Genomic DNA, 13,599 nt, shown 5'->3' with positions numbered 1-13,599 from the left:
AATCGATTATTTTTATTTCCATATGTCCGTTAGTTCCCTGCAATACGTTAGTCCATCAAATTTGATCGAGTCATTTGCTTCATAACCAAGAATCATGGAGAAAATAGCCGTGGTATGAATTAAGAATGTCTAAGATAAGTTGACCAAAGTAGATGTGGGGGTTTGTTGGTTAAAGTAGTGAGTCCGTCTCTTGCACTGAAGATCGAATTCCCGTAAAAAAAAATTGACAAATCCCAAAGCCTCGAGTTTTAAGATGGAAACTATTAGCTATGCAGCTTAATTAAGTAAACCTGTAAACGGGTGGAGTATGGAACGAATTAGGTTGGATTAGTTTGTAGGCTACAAGACTAATTAAGTTGAAATAAAAACAGAAACGTGAAAAGTACGAGTATTTTAATACATATACAAAAATGAGTACATGCAGATGCAGTGAGAAAAACTCTCTGTAAAATTCCTGTCGTATTCAAATTGGACAACATTATTGCGTTTCCAATTCATCACACTTCAGCAGAAGACTTTATCAATATCTCCTTTCTTCTTCTTCTTCTTGTTTTTTTTTTTTCAGAAAAACCTATCAATATAATACATCCACAACTTCATATATTAATTATTTAATCCAGTGTTGGGCTGGCATTGCAGCTTCCAACCGGCACACTGATTGAAATTAGTAAATTTAGTCTATGTTATATAAATGAATAGGGAAAGAAGACTTTCTTTTCCATTTTATTAAAGCAACTTGATTACGAATTATTATAAATAAAAAAAACATAACAGCCAACAATAAGCTATACTTTGTACTTAATCTTTCCAACTCACCCCATATTATTTTTAATTTAAAAAAATACAATAACACGAGAAATATGACAATCTAGTCTTTGATTTACTAATATAGTTGTCTCCACTTGATTAAAAGAGAATTTGATAATGATATATATTTATTACGTGTCTGATAATAACATGGAATATGTGAGTGAGATGTGGAATGACAAATTCTTAATCAGAGAAGAGATGCTATTAGTTTCCAAAGTAAGCTGAATTTTGCTTGTCAAATGCAAATTGCCTTGGACTAATTGATGGAATAATAAGAAGTGCAACTTCTAAGGAAAAAAATAATTCCAATAATATTCTGCTGATGATCTCTTCTCTTTATATGCAGTAAGAAGGCAGTTTTACCCCTAAAAAGAGGTGCCCCAACTATAAAAAAGATGCACTAAAAATCACTTTGTTCTTTACATATATCCTTTTAAGCTTTTGCTTAAAAGAGACTTTGAAAGCATCGGCATCAGAAAGAAATCTTGCATGAATTTCTAAGTAAAAGTGTTGGAAGAATTGTGCTACTTTGTCGACATTGTATAATTTAGAAAGAAAGAAAGAAAAAAGTGTTGGAAATGAGGCTTCTTCTTTTGCATTAACTAAATAAAGATTCCTTTATTAAAGAAATCCCATTTCAGATTACTTTTTCATCATAATTGCAAACTGAAAGCAACCCGGACCACATTGTCCACAACCCTACAATGTCAAAGTGTGATGAAAAGGAAGCAACAAAGTTAATCATCAAATCCATTGAAACCTGAAAAGATGGCTTTGAAACAAAGTGTTTAGCAATAACATTAATACAAGTATCTTACTTTAATTAATTTTATGTAAGGGAGAAATTATTGAATACTACCGTAATATGATCACATGGTATATTTTATACACGTGTTATAATATGGGTGAACGACAAGGTTTATTTTACCCTTTTTGCAAGAGGAATATATGCTAATTAAACTCACTGCTGGCAGATCTGACTGGACAAAACTCATTCAAGTCAAGCCATGTGTATAGTTTCTATTTTTCCTTTTTCTTTTTCTTGCTAAGACATGTGTATCTATTTATATATATATCAAAATAATTCATTTTAGATCTTAAAAGTGATTGGTGATGATATTTGGGTATAAAATACTGTAAATGCCACCTTTTGATATCATTTTAGCACCATATCATTAGTGCCACTAAGAGCAATAGGCACAATTTGCAAAAGTTGGGTTTGGGGTGCATGCATGAATTGTAGCCCTTTAACTTTAATTGCCCTCCATGCTAATACTTAGCTAGCTTTAAGACCACTTAACCTAACCATAATCTCTTTTCTTAGAAAGTATAAAGTTCCATATAGAGCTTCACCAATACTGCTTGCAAATCAGATATGGTCTTGATTATCCATTTACTTTATGGAAAATATTTCCCTCCTTATCATGTAAGTATGAGTTCTTACATTTTTGTTAATAGCAGTGTGACATATGTGCATATGTTTTTCTTGATGAATTATTTTTACATAAGAGTCAAACTGGAAGATGAAATATCCCTTTATAGAAAAGGAGGCAAACAATATCCTTATTTTACAAATCAATCAAAAGAAAATGCCCAAATGCATGGAGATTTCTCAAAGCAAAATAAGAAGGCTTTTAGCTTTTTCACTTTTTAAAGTAAAAAAAAGCCTTTATTGGCTAGAATATGTACACAACTACAACTACTTTCATTAGCAACATATGCTTTATCTCTCTTTATGCTCCCATTACCACTGACACTTTGTACGCGACCTCCCTGGACTGGGACCCACTAATTCCACGATGATGACGTGGAGTAATGATGTGTACAAAAAGCTCATCCTCAACTTTGCCAAAGCCAACCTACCTGGCTTCTTGGCGGCTGTCACATGGTTTTCTTACAATCCTGCTTTTAATTTAAGCACTTTTGATCCCCTCATTTTCCTTTATAAATACATAAGCACCAGCACCACCCCCTCCTTAAACCATACAATACAAAGTGTTATGTCTCTCAAACTCTAGACCATATCTCAATCTCTCTCTCTGCTTGTGTCTCTTCCTATCTCTCATGGCTGAGGTCCAAAACGGCCAAGATGTCCCGGGAATTAAGCTATTCGGGACAACGATTACATTGCAAAATAGACCACAAGTAAAAGAAGAACCCAAGAAAGCTGATCAAACCGCGGAGAAGAGGCCAGATAGGATCATACCATGCCCAAGATGCAAAAGCATGGAGACTAAATTTTGTTACTTCAATAACTACAACGTTAACCAGCCAAGACACTTCTGCAAGGGCTGCCAGAGGTACTGGACAGCTGGCGGGGCTCTACGGAACGTGCCTGTGGGGGCCGGTCGACGGAAAACCAAGCCGCCGTGTCGAGGGCTGGCCGGATTCCCAGAGGCTTGTATATACGAGGGTTCAGAGGTGGTGCACCAGTTTGAGTTGGATGGGGTTATGGAAGAGTGGCACATGGCCGCGGCACAAGGCGGTTTTCGCCAAGTTTTTCCAGTGGTGAAGCGGCGGAGGAGCGGCTCAGGTGGTCAAACATGCAGCTGATGTTCTCAGAAATTCTTTCACCACATCCATATATTTTTAATTTCAAGAAATTGAGAAACGAATATAATGTGTATTGTGTTGTTAGCTTAATGGTAATGATGTATATACAAATTGGTAGTAATCAATTAATCCTTATATTTATATAATATGAAATGATATTTCTATCATAAAGTATCGCTCAGGAAAGCAAAAGAAAACACAAAAAAAACTATGGTGGAATCAAACCCAATTATGCCAATGAAGTCATAGGTAGGGAAAGTTCTTCTCTTTATAGAGCACCATAATTAATATTATTCCATGAGGGCCTAGGAAAGTTGACCATTTACAAAGTGGACGGATAAGATTGGCTGCGCGACGACAAAACTTAAAACAGGGACGAGGTATGAATTACAAGCTACCTAGGGTGCGGGTTTGGCCAGTAGACCAAGGCAGTAGGCCAGTAGGGTGCGGGTTTTTTATAAGTTAGAATAATCTTAAATATTGCATCTATAAACATAAAATAAAAATTATTTGAGCATGAAGGAAAAATAAGTAGAAGGGGATAGATTTAGGTTTATTGGCAAAAGCTCTTACTGTAATTTGGTTATTAGTTTCTTATCAGAAGCTCGGATGGTTGTTTGCTATGCGGCATACAAATACTATATTTATTCTGAAAACCGAAAAAACGAACAGGGCCAAATCGAAAATGTTAGGGGGACATTGAATCAAATGATTGCTAGTTTTCTATTAAACCATGCACATCCTCGAGCCATTTTGTTTAAGATTTAAAGGAGGGTTCTTATTCGAGGTAGGTGGTGGCAGGTGCACATAAAATATAAGACAAGTTTCTCATAAAGCAAATTCTTATTTTTGAGTGGATCAGCATAATGGAGTAACAAAACAGAAGGTAGAATGGATCCAAATTTGTACATATGAACTCTAATTCTGAGCTTGCATATTCCGGGAATGGCAGCAGATTTTCTTTTCCATTTGCTACAATTAAATTTAGCATTCGGTATAAAGTTGGGTACAAACTACAAATAATGCCTCTTCAAAAAATTTCTCACGTGTTATGAGTCTCTCCGACTCCCGTACGACAAAAAATTACCGCTTAAAAATCAGAATTTACACCATGCAATGTAAAAATTTGCTCCACAAATAAGTTCATCGCTTATCTATTGTTTATACTTTTGCTGTTGCCACTCTGCAATCTGCACCAACTGCTTCACTAACGGACTTGAAACCATCCCTTTCTAAGCACTCAGACAATTCAGCCTGAGAGAGAGAGAGAGAGAGAGGGATGAGCAGAGATTGTAAGACTATTATAAGGGCGTCCTTGACATTAGGCGAAAAAAATGGTTTTCTGCAGAATGAGCGCATCAGATAATACCTTTATCTGGGGGATGAGAGCAGGTCCCCCATAGGCAAATGCTGTATAAAGCTGAACAAGACTTGCTCCAGCTCGTATCTTTTTGTAAGCATCCTCACCACTAAATCAATGGCATAAACAAGGTCCATTTAAGGGGGAAAAGGTAGATAATAATTCAAATATGAAAAATATTAACAAATGGCTGTTCTGATCTTACCTGCTAATGCCCCCACACCCTATTAAAGGAACCTTTCCCTGATTCATATTAAATTAACAGGGTCACGCTCTGATACATGCACATAAAAATGAAACCAAGAGGGAAAAAACATAGAATTTAAACAAATAGTTCAAATAACATCCAAAAGAGGCCCTAAATGTCTAGCAATAACAACCAAGAGGTTCAAGCCAATAAATTTCCTTACATAGAAAATAAATAAAAGGACCTCAGCTAGGCACTAGTTAAACTACAGTGGGCTCGGCCAGCTGTGTCTAGACATCATATTCATCAAACCCAAAAACAATTATAAGCCTACTTTACATGAAATTTGAAGCTTGTATACTGATATATTTTATACTTTCAAAAATTCTGTACTTCCTAATGCAGGGGCAAATAATAAATATTAATAGTCCAACTTCTCTTGTACATAAGCCACAATGGGATGATGGGTCAGTACAACAATAGAATGACATATCAAGCCAGCATACTCACGCATCTTCAAAAATTTAAATAATAGAACATAAAAAAGAAGAGTCATGTTGTAAAGACATGTACTATGCAATCTACACCAGTGTAAGTATCGTGAATAACAGGTTACATGAGTTACAAAGGGGCAACGTACCCTCGTCAAATTGTACATGTCCTTTAAGAGACTGGTAGAGATATTAAAGAGTGGCTTTCCACTCAAGCCACCAGCTTCAGAAGCCACTGGGTTTGTACTAACAGGATCTGGTCTTGAAACAGTGGTATTTGATATAACCTAGAATAAACAAGATAAAAACAGCTCATAAGAGTAGAACAAATGGCACTAAATTTTTAGGTAAATAACAAACTGAACATTAAAGTCATCAACCTATACTCTAACATTAACATGTCGAACACCGTATGGTTATCATTGCACTAAATAGCTCATAAGAGTAGCAACTTTTGATATGGATATGGTAAACAATGAAAATTGTGAAGTGTGTGATAGGAAGTAAACATACCAATCCATCCAAGCGAAGGGCAAGGGCAACCTATATCGATAAACAAACAACCATGAGAAAACCATTTTAAGGGGGAAGAAAGTAATCAATTACGAGCATAAATGCATACTGCAGCAATATCTTCAAGATCTTCTTTAGACAAATCTGGAGCAATTTTCACGAGCAAAGGAGGAGGGCCCTCTTCACCCCATTGCATTTCATCACGAGCAGCTTGAACCTTGAGATGGGAAGAAAGAGCTATAAGAGCTAACTTTTGCAGACATTGTGATCAATTATATAGAGGGAAAGAAAGTTCATGCCTTGAGCTCCATACCCTTTTCACAAGGTCCTTTAACTGCTTTCTTCCCTGAAGCATACGTAACCCAGGGGTGTTGGGCGATGAAACATTAATCACCTGCAAAGAGATCAGCACGAATATTGTTGAATGAATTAACCTGGATTTGAACTTGAAATGTACACGCAGAAACTGAAACCTAATTGCAGTTCGTGACTTATTACCGAAAACTCAAATTCTGAGGAATTATATCAAGTAATGATGCAAGATTCTATTTTAACCCACGGACAATTCAGCTTTCACTACTGAAGTTGAGGAAGTTTTACTTTAATCTGAATCATTTCCAGATACAAATTTGATTGTTCATATATCCTAGTCAAGTAATAAAAAGTTGGACTTAAAACTATTGCTTCCCACCTGAGCTTTAAAGAAATTATTTTCCAAAAATCTCTATTCTCTATTAAATTAATTGTGACCCTCAAAAGACATATTTGGCATCATTTATCGACAAACAAGGAAATATGTAACCAATTATGTAGTATAATTTGTGACACCAGGTAAATTAACCAAAGATGGTATGAAATTATAGAACTCAAAATCAAATGAATGAACCAACCAAAAGACCACGACAAGAGGCCTATTCAAATGCACCTCTTATTGCTTTTCCGTGTGGAGAACCAACACAAAAGAGCCTATCTTATTAGATGTTAGCCATGAAAACAGCATACTAACACAGGCATCGTGATCAAGTTAAAAGAAAGAACAAGTTGGACAGTGAAGAGAGTGTTTTTTCCTAATTATGCTTCAGTCAGCAGAACTACCCTACATGCAGCCTCCTTTGGGCAAACAGAGATCCTATTCCTAGGGCACCAATATTAGCAATCAAGATGCACTTTCCAACAATAGGGAATGAACACGTCTTTAGTTGCAAAGCAGCAGAGTCACAATGTCAGGCGAAACTTAAGAACTCTACATCTTATTCTTATAAAGAAAATATTAATATTTAGCATGAAAACAGAAAAATTACTAGACTTGAAATCAGTAGAGAACAATCTACCAAGTAATCAGCATACTGGGACAATGTATGAACCCCTTGTACATAATCTGAAGAAGCATCTTCACTTGTCTTGTTCTTCCCAAGATTCACCCCTAGTATTCCAGGGCCTGCTTTGCCTCCAGGTTTGACTTCTTCACCTGAAGAAGAGGAAGTGCTTGTAGTTTCATCCAACTTCCTCTTACCATGCTGAGCACCCAACCGCTTTGCAACAGCAACAATTCCTTCACTATTAAAGCCACATCGATTGATGATAGCTCTGAACACAACATCAGGTAGATTGATAGCACATAAGTTAGAATAAGAAATGTAACCCAGCTTAAGTTTGAGAAAAAAAAAAAAAAAATTTATCAGAAGCTAACGCACCTTCACCACTTTCCAAAAGTGAATAGAAAATTTGACTTAACACAAGATATTCGAGGCAATTCAGGTCTTAATCAGAACATAATAAGATAAACACAAAACATACTCTTACCCTTCCTCACGCAATCTGAAGATACGAGGCTTTGGATTGCCCTCTTGGGGAACAGGGGTTACAGAGCCAATCTCTACAAAGCCAAAGCCTAAACCAAGTAAACCATCAACAGCCTCAGCATTCTTATCAAAGCCAGCAGCAAGACCTACAGGGTTGGAGAACTTCCTTCCCCAAACTTCTAGCCCTAAATTTGATGGATCTGGTCTCTTCTCTCTAGGAACCCAGCCACGTGCTGCAGCTGAGACACCCAGTCTGTGAGCAACCTCTGGATCCAGAAGAGCGAAGAATGGATTCACAAGTTTTGTAGCTGAGAATAGCCAGCCACTTCAAAAATTTGATGCCCAAGAATTAGCAACAAACGTAACTAAATGTAAGCTTCAACATTTCACAAAAAACTTAAACCATTCAACAAACTACTGATAAATAAACTGAATCACAAGGTTTCTGCTTCATCCACATAAATAAGTACACAATAGCATAACAATGAACAACCTCATACCAAGAATGAGGCAGAACATAACAAATGACAATCCATAATTTTTGTCTAATGTCCAATGAAAGCTATTAATTTAGCAAAAGAAATTTATGAATTTACAACTAGGCATGCAATTCCAAAGTTACTAGGTTTCAAGCAATACAGCATGGCAGACTTTTAATTCAAGCATCAGAGGTTGCCTTAAGAGAATTCCACATGTTTTATGCTTACGCTTTTCTGGCTGAAAGGTAACAGTAAGTGGAATTAAACATAAATGTTGAAACACTGTAACCATAATGGTAAACCATATGAAAGGTTAAATGCAAAAAGCGCAAAACTTCTACTTAAAGATTTAAATGAGGTACCAAAAAGTTGCTTCATCCACAGTGCTTACATAAGCTCCTCCGCCTATAACTAAGCCTAAGAAGGTACCTGTCAACAACCTCCCCTACAATTCAAAACAAACAGACAGCACTTCAAAATCAGACAACAATTTGTTCCAGTAGTAACTGCTTAAATACAATGAAATTCCAACAAAATTGACTTAAAAATAAAAGCGTAAGCAAGACAAAATGAAAAAGGCACCATTTTGGTGACATGGGGGTAGCATTTTCACTGGAAACAAATAACACTATAATCGTCATAGTTCTTCTTCTGAGATTCTTTGCAACCAAAAAGATAGTGTCATACGTATACTAAGCAGAAGAAGAGAGAGAGAGAGAGAGAGAGAGCATACTTTCTTCGAAAAATGAGGAATCTTTGGAGCAGTTTCTGCAGCAGAAGAACAGTGTCTTGCACTTGCAATAGGAGCTGTGCATGCCCTTCTGAACAAAAAGTCTCTCAGTAATTTTCTTGAAGCTCTGGCCGCCATGACCTTCAATGATCAAATAAAAAAGTTCAAAACTTTCAATAGCTTAAATATGGCCTCGCGAACTAACTTTGTGAACAAAACAATCAAGGCAAATGCAAATTTAATAGTAGAAAAGGAACGTACTGAGCAGTGGAAGGCAAGAGAGTGCTACACGGCTTGTTGCGGCGGCACCTTGAAAGAGCGGGGCAATGTGTGAAATGTTATGTTGCACCAATACGCCAGTCTTGAGGGGTATGCTCGTATTGAAAGTTTGACCGTCCGATAAATTTTGAAAAGAACCAGAATCGCCGTCGTCTGTGAGGCGCTGCTGCGCGAGGAGGAAGAAGAGAGCGCCTTTGTTTTTTCTTAGGTTTTCACTGAGACGACGTCGTCTCATTGCTGGGCTTTCAATTTCACTCAAGTTGGAACGCACGTTTTGCAACAAAAATATCCAGGAATTTAGCTCCCCAACGCCCAAATATAATTTAACTCTAAAATAAAATAAAATAAGGCACTACAAAAAACTGAGAAGGATTCAACCGATGAGTCATTTTATGATGAGGGTGGGTGACATATATGAACCATAAATATAAATTTTCATATTAGTCACATGGTTTATCTGAATAATAACCTCATTTAAGTTTAATATAAAGGTCCGCATGAGAGGTCTATATACAACACCCTCACTATAGAATTTCGCTTCGAGAGATTTAATCTTAGCTATTATCCCCTGCCTGCCAATTGATTTTTTCTTTTGTACTTTTACCTTTTTCATTTTAGAATTGTAAAGAAAACATCAAGATGTGTCCCACGAAAATATGAACCATGTTCTCCTTTTGTTTTATTTTTTTTTTTATAATTTTGATATGGAATTTTTTTTTAAATGTGAATTTTGTTCATTTGCTATATTATTCTAATTTAATGAATCGTTTCATTTCTTAATATTTTCATTAATCAATGAAGGATGATAAGGAAAACATCATCAATGAAGGATGATGTGTCTCATGGAAACCCAAATTGAAGTTGAGAGCTGAAATCTTACTAGAATTTGATCCTAACTTACAAACCAATTAATGAAACAAATTTTCATTTTCCTTTTGGGACGAATTCCATTTCGTACTATATATTGCATTCCATTCACATTATCATTTTATTTCATTTATTCCATCAAACAAAGATCATGAAAGAAGGGGATGAACATGTGGGATTTGGTTGAAGAAAAGAAAAACAACAAAAAGAAAATAAGTGAAAGAGCAAAAGAAATATACAAGGGTGAAGACAAGAACAACCTCAGCTTCTTTCTTGTTAGTGGGGTTCTGATCAGGGTGCCATTTCACGGCCAACTTTCTATAAGCTTTCTTCAAACGTCATAACAAAATTGTTCTTACATTTTCTCCCTCTTTGACTGAATAAATTACACAATTCCTCTGTTCCCCTTGGAAAACTTCATCTATAACACCCATCTAAAAGAAAAGATAGTAAATTATGAAGAAGGAACTATAGAGCATATTCAAAGAGGAAGGATCAAAGTCTGAGCATAAGTTTTCTAACCTGGTTGTAAATAAACATGCTAGATAAGAGAAGAGCTAAGGAAAATATCTGTGTGCTACAAGTGAGTCATAAGTATTACAATCAGCGTAAAAAGTCTTCATTGGTTGGTTTGGTTACAGAACCAAACCAATACAATGGAAATGGATAATGAAAATTATCATAATTAAGTAAGGGAATGAACGGCAACCGTCTGATCAAAGGCATCTATTCCTTCGGTATCCAATAGTAATAGGTTGTATTCAGTTCCATCAAGAGCAGTTCTCTTAAACAGTGCACTCCACAGCCATAGCCCTTCTGTATGGGCGATGTGTAGATGCTACTTGAAATCCACCGCTCCTTCCAAGAAGCTACAATACATAAATACAAACATAGCAACGTTCAACTGCTCGGGAAGTAATAGTAAACTTACTGGTCATCAGTTCATACACAGAGAGAGAGAGAGAGAGAGATTACTTTCAAAACATAATTACTAATTAAAGTAATTCAAAAAGGATAAGATATTACTTAATTACATATATTAAATTAAGGAAGTTGGCCAAAAGAAAAAGTAAAGAAACTAATTTTATATTTTTCAAATTAAAATTATTTTTTTTTTTTAAAAGAACACTTCTCCCGACGAAATTTCGTCAGCACAAGTCATGTCGACAAAATTTGCTGGATTAGGTTTTTCCCTACGAAAATACCTCTGCCGACGAAATTTCGTCGGGAGAGGTCTTTTTGGGAAAAATAAATATAAACTTAGGATATTTAGGTTAATTAATTTTTTAAAATTTTATTGTTAGTAATTAAATAATATATTTGCCTTATTTAATTAGTGAGATTAGTAATTATATTTTAATTATTATTTATTTAGTAAATAATTAGTATTAAATTTATTAATTAACTTCATGAATTATATTACTTAATAAATAGTAATTCAAATTTTCCTTTAATATTCACTAAGTAAAACATAACTAGTAATCAAAGTAATTAAAAAGAGAGGTGCTTAAAGGGTATAGCCGCGTGGATGGACTTTTAAAATATTCTATTATTCGGAGTACATCCGCGCGGCTATACTATTTATTTTCAATAGAGTTGATGCCGTTTTGGAGTTAGCATCAAATGGCATTCATTTTCTCTGTAAATGGCCACAGGACCTTCATTCTAGTTGAGTGGTAAAGAATGACATGCTTTATAATTCTTTCCTATTAGATTTCTCCTCTCTTTTCTTTCGAAATTGAAATCGGAGCGATGGTTGGTCATTTGATTTTGATGATATTGATTGAATGCAGGCAACTCCCAAGGTTCACCCTAATTTATGGACACCAAGGAGTGGCTTAGAGCTGATGAACAATGACCTTCCCAGCACCAACCTTGAAGACTCTATGTCCTGCTTTGATTTTTCCAAGAATGATTCATGTCTCATATCAGCAACAGGAGGGATGATCTCCATTTTTGACATGAAAACATTTAAGGTAAACCCAACACAAATAGTATTCTTGAAATTTTCTTTTCCCAGCCAAAACTTCCCAAATCTTGTTTGTCAATATATATGCTTAGGTTCTGTTTGCAAATTTCTCATGATCTAACTCATTGTACTCATACAAATCTGTTGCGTAAAAATGCAGACGATGAAGAAAGTCATGCCACCGCCACCTGCGGCAACATGTCTTGCTTTTCACCCCCGAGATGACAGTATAGTTGCTATTGGCATGGACAATTCCACCATTGTAATATACAATCTCCACTCAGACGAGGTAGTTTGTTTGTTCTTGTATAAATAAAAAAACAAATCATGCTCAATGTTGTGATGAATCAAACCCGAAAAGAGTCATTGCCTTGATTTATATATATATTTTGCAGGTTACAAGGAAGCTTGAGGGTCACGCCAAAAGAGTCACTAGCCTTGCCTTCTCGAACACACTGAATGTACTAGTTTCTTCTGGTGCTGATGCATATTGGAAACTACAATATTACTTTCAGACATGGCTTCTACTCTAATGTGACTTCTGTTATTTAACGATTAACGTCGTTTTGTCCCTGCAGATTTATGTGTGGGGTGCTACTGGGTGGGAAAAACACAGAAGCAAATTGTTGCAGATTCCAGATGGGAAGGAGTTGAAATCATTGTCATATACTTACATCCAAATTCACCAGAATGAGCTGCACCTCGTTGCCATAAACAAGAATCACCTTGCAGTGTATGAAGTGAAAGAACGAGCATGTGTTTAGGGGGAGGGGAGGCTACCCCATCCCAAGGTCAGGGCATACCAAGGCCTCTTTGAGGAACTATTTGGCTTTTTTAATTCTTCACTTTGGGATTAAAAACACAAGGCACCCAAAAAGGGATCAGGCCACTCAATGATTCACCATGATTTTTTTTTTTTTCTTCCATATAAAGATGTAGTCACGGCCCCTTCACAAGTATATGATACTAACCTATACAAATTGTGTATCAATTTTTACTTTGCCTTGCATTGCAAATGCTCAAAAAGAGCCTGCATATTTTACCATTGATTTCAAGAAAGATAAGGTTCTTTTTGAAAATTCTGCAAGCTAAGTATTCTTCAAGTGGTCACACTATCTCTAGGAGGTTTTCCCTTAGGAATGACCGTCCGGTAGTTGTGACATCACAAATGTAAAACAGAGATTAGAGGCCTGCCACCTTTTTGGCTTTGACCGGCAATCATCTCCTGATTCACTTTTATATGTGTTGTTGCATAAGGAACCTGTTGTGTCAAACTTTTCACATGGGCACTTTACCATCCTCGCCAAAACAAAACTGAGCATGGCACATCATTGTGCTGTGGTGTTTTTGTATGCCTTGCAAATTCTCCTTTGCATAGAGAAAACGAATCATCAACGTAACCAACAGAGGAGATAAAAGATCAAGAGTCCTGAAAATTCCAAGAAATGGATCTCCTTGTAGAAAGGTCCTACTGCTGAAGCTGCAAAATGCATACATAATGTGATTAACTTGCATATCAGATGTAAATATCATATAATTTGGCACGCAAAGCAAGGCAA

The 13,599-nt window shown here is 36.0% G+C and overlaps 3 protein-coding genes across 4 annotated transcripts; 2 read left to right on the top strand and 1 right to left on the bottom strand.

Annotated features, from left to right (window-relative positions):
• The first annotated feature begins 2,799 nt into the window (after positions 1-2,799).
• Positions 2,800-3,504, top strand: LOC117625882 (dof zinc finger protein DOF1.5). Its single transcript, XM_034357472.1, has one exon. The coding sequence runs from the start codon at positions 2,875-2,877 to the stop codon at positions 3,361-3,363; it is 489 nt and encodes a 162-aa protein (XP_034213363.1). The 5' UTR covers positions 2,800-2,874; the 3' UTR covers positions 3,364-3,504.
• Positions 3,505-4,247: 743 nt separating this feature from the next.
• On the bottom strand, positions 4,248-9,408 carry LOC117626731 (dihydroorotate dehydrogenase (quinone), mitochondrial-like). Of its 2 annotated transcripts, XM_034358548.1 has the most exons (12): positions 9,187-9,408; positions 8,929-9,066; positions 8,558-8,640; positions 7,718-8,041; positions 7,246-7,501; positions 6,228-6,308; positions 6,024-6,131; positions 5,915-5,944; positions 5,551-5,688; positions 4,929-4,966; positions 4,733-4,832; positions 4,248-4,617 (listed from the first exon to the last, which is right to left on the bottom strand). In XM_034358548.1, exons 2-12 carry the CDS (start codon positions 9,061-9,063, stop codon positions 4,525-4,527), a joined length of 1,386 nt encoding a protein of 461 aa, XP_034214439.1. In that variant the 5' UTR covers positions 9,064-9,066; positions 9,187-9,408; the 3' UTR covers positions 4,248-4,524. The 2 variants fall into 2 exon arrangements, with proteins under 2 accessions (XP_034214439.1, XP_034214440.1); XM_034358549.1 differs by lacking the exon at positions 4,248-4,617 and having other exon boundaries at positions 4,792-4,832; positions 4,929-4,997.
• A 2,300-nt stretch (positions 9,409-11,708) lies between these two features.
• LOC117624211 (topless-related protein 1-like) lies at positions 11,709-12,804 on the top strand. The gene is made up of 5 exons (XM_034355357.1): positions 11,709-11,747; positions 11,865-12,047; positions 12,201-12,329; positions 12,436-12,501; positions 12,619-12,804. The coding sequence occupies exons 2-5, from the start codon at positions 11,919-11,921 to the stop codon at positions 12,802-12,804; spliced, it is 510 nt and encodes a 169-aa protein (XP_034211248.1). The 5' UTR covers positions 11,709-11,747; positions 11,865-11,918.
• The last annotated feature ends 795 nt before the right edge of the window (positions 12,805-13,599 follow it).

The sequence above is a fragment of the Prunus dulcis genome, chromosome 4, assembly GCF_902201215.1.
Source record: "Prunus dulcis chromosome 4, ALMONDv2, whole genome shotgun sequence".
Taxonomy (NCBI): domain Eukaryota; kingdom Viridiplantae; phylum Streptophyta; class Magnoliopsida; order Rosales; family Rosaceae; genus Prunus; species Prunus dulcis.
This window is presented reverse-complemented; position numbering and strand designations above follow the sequence as displayed.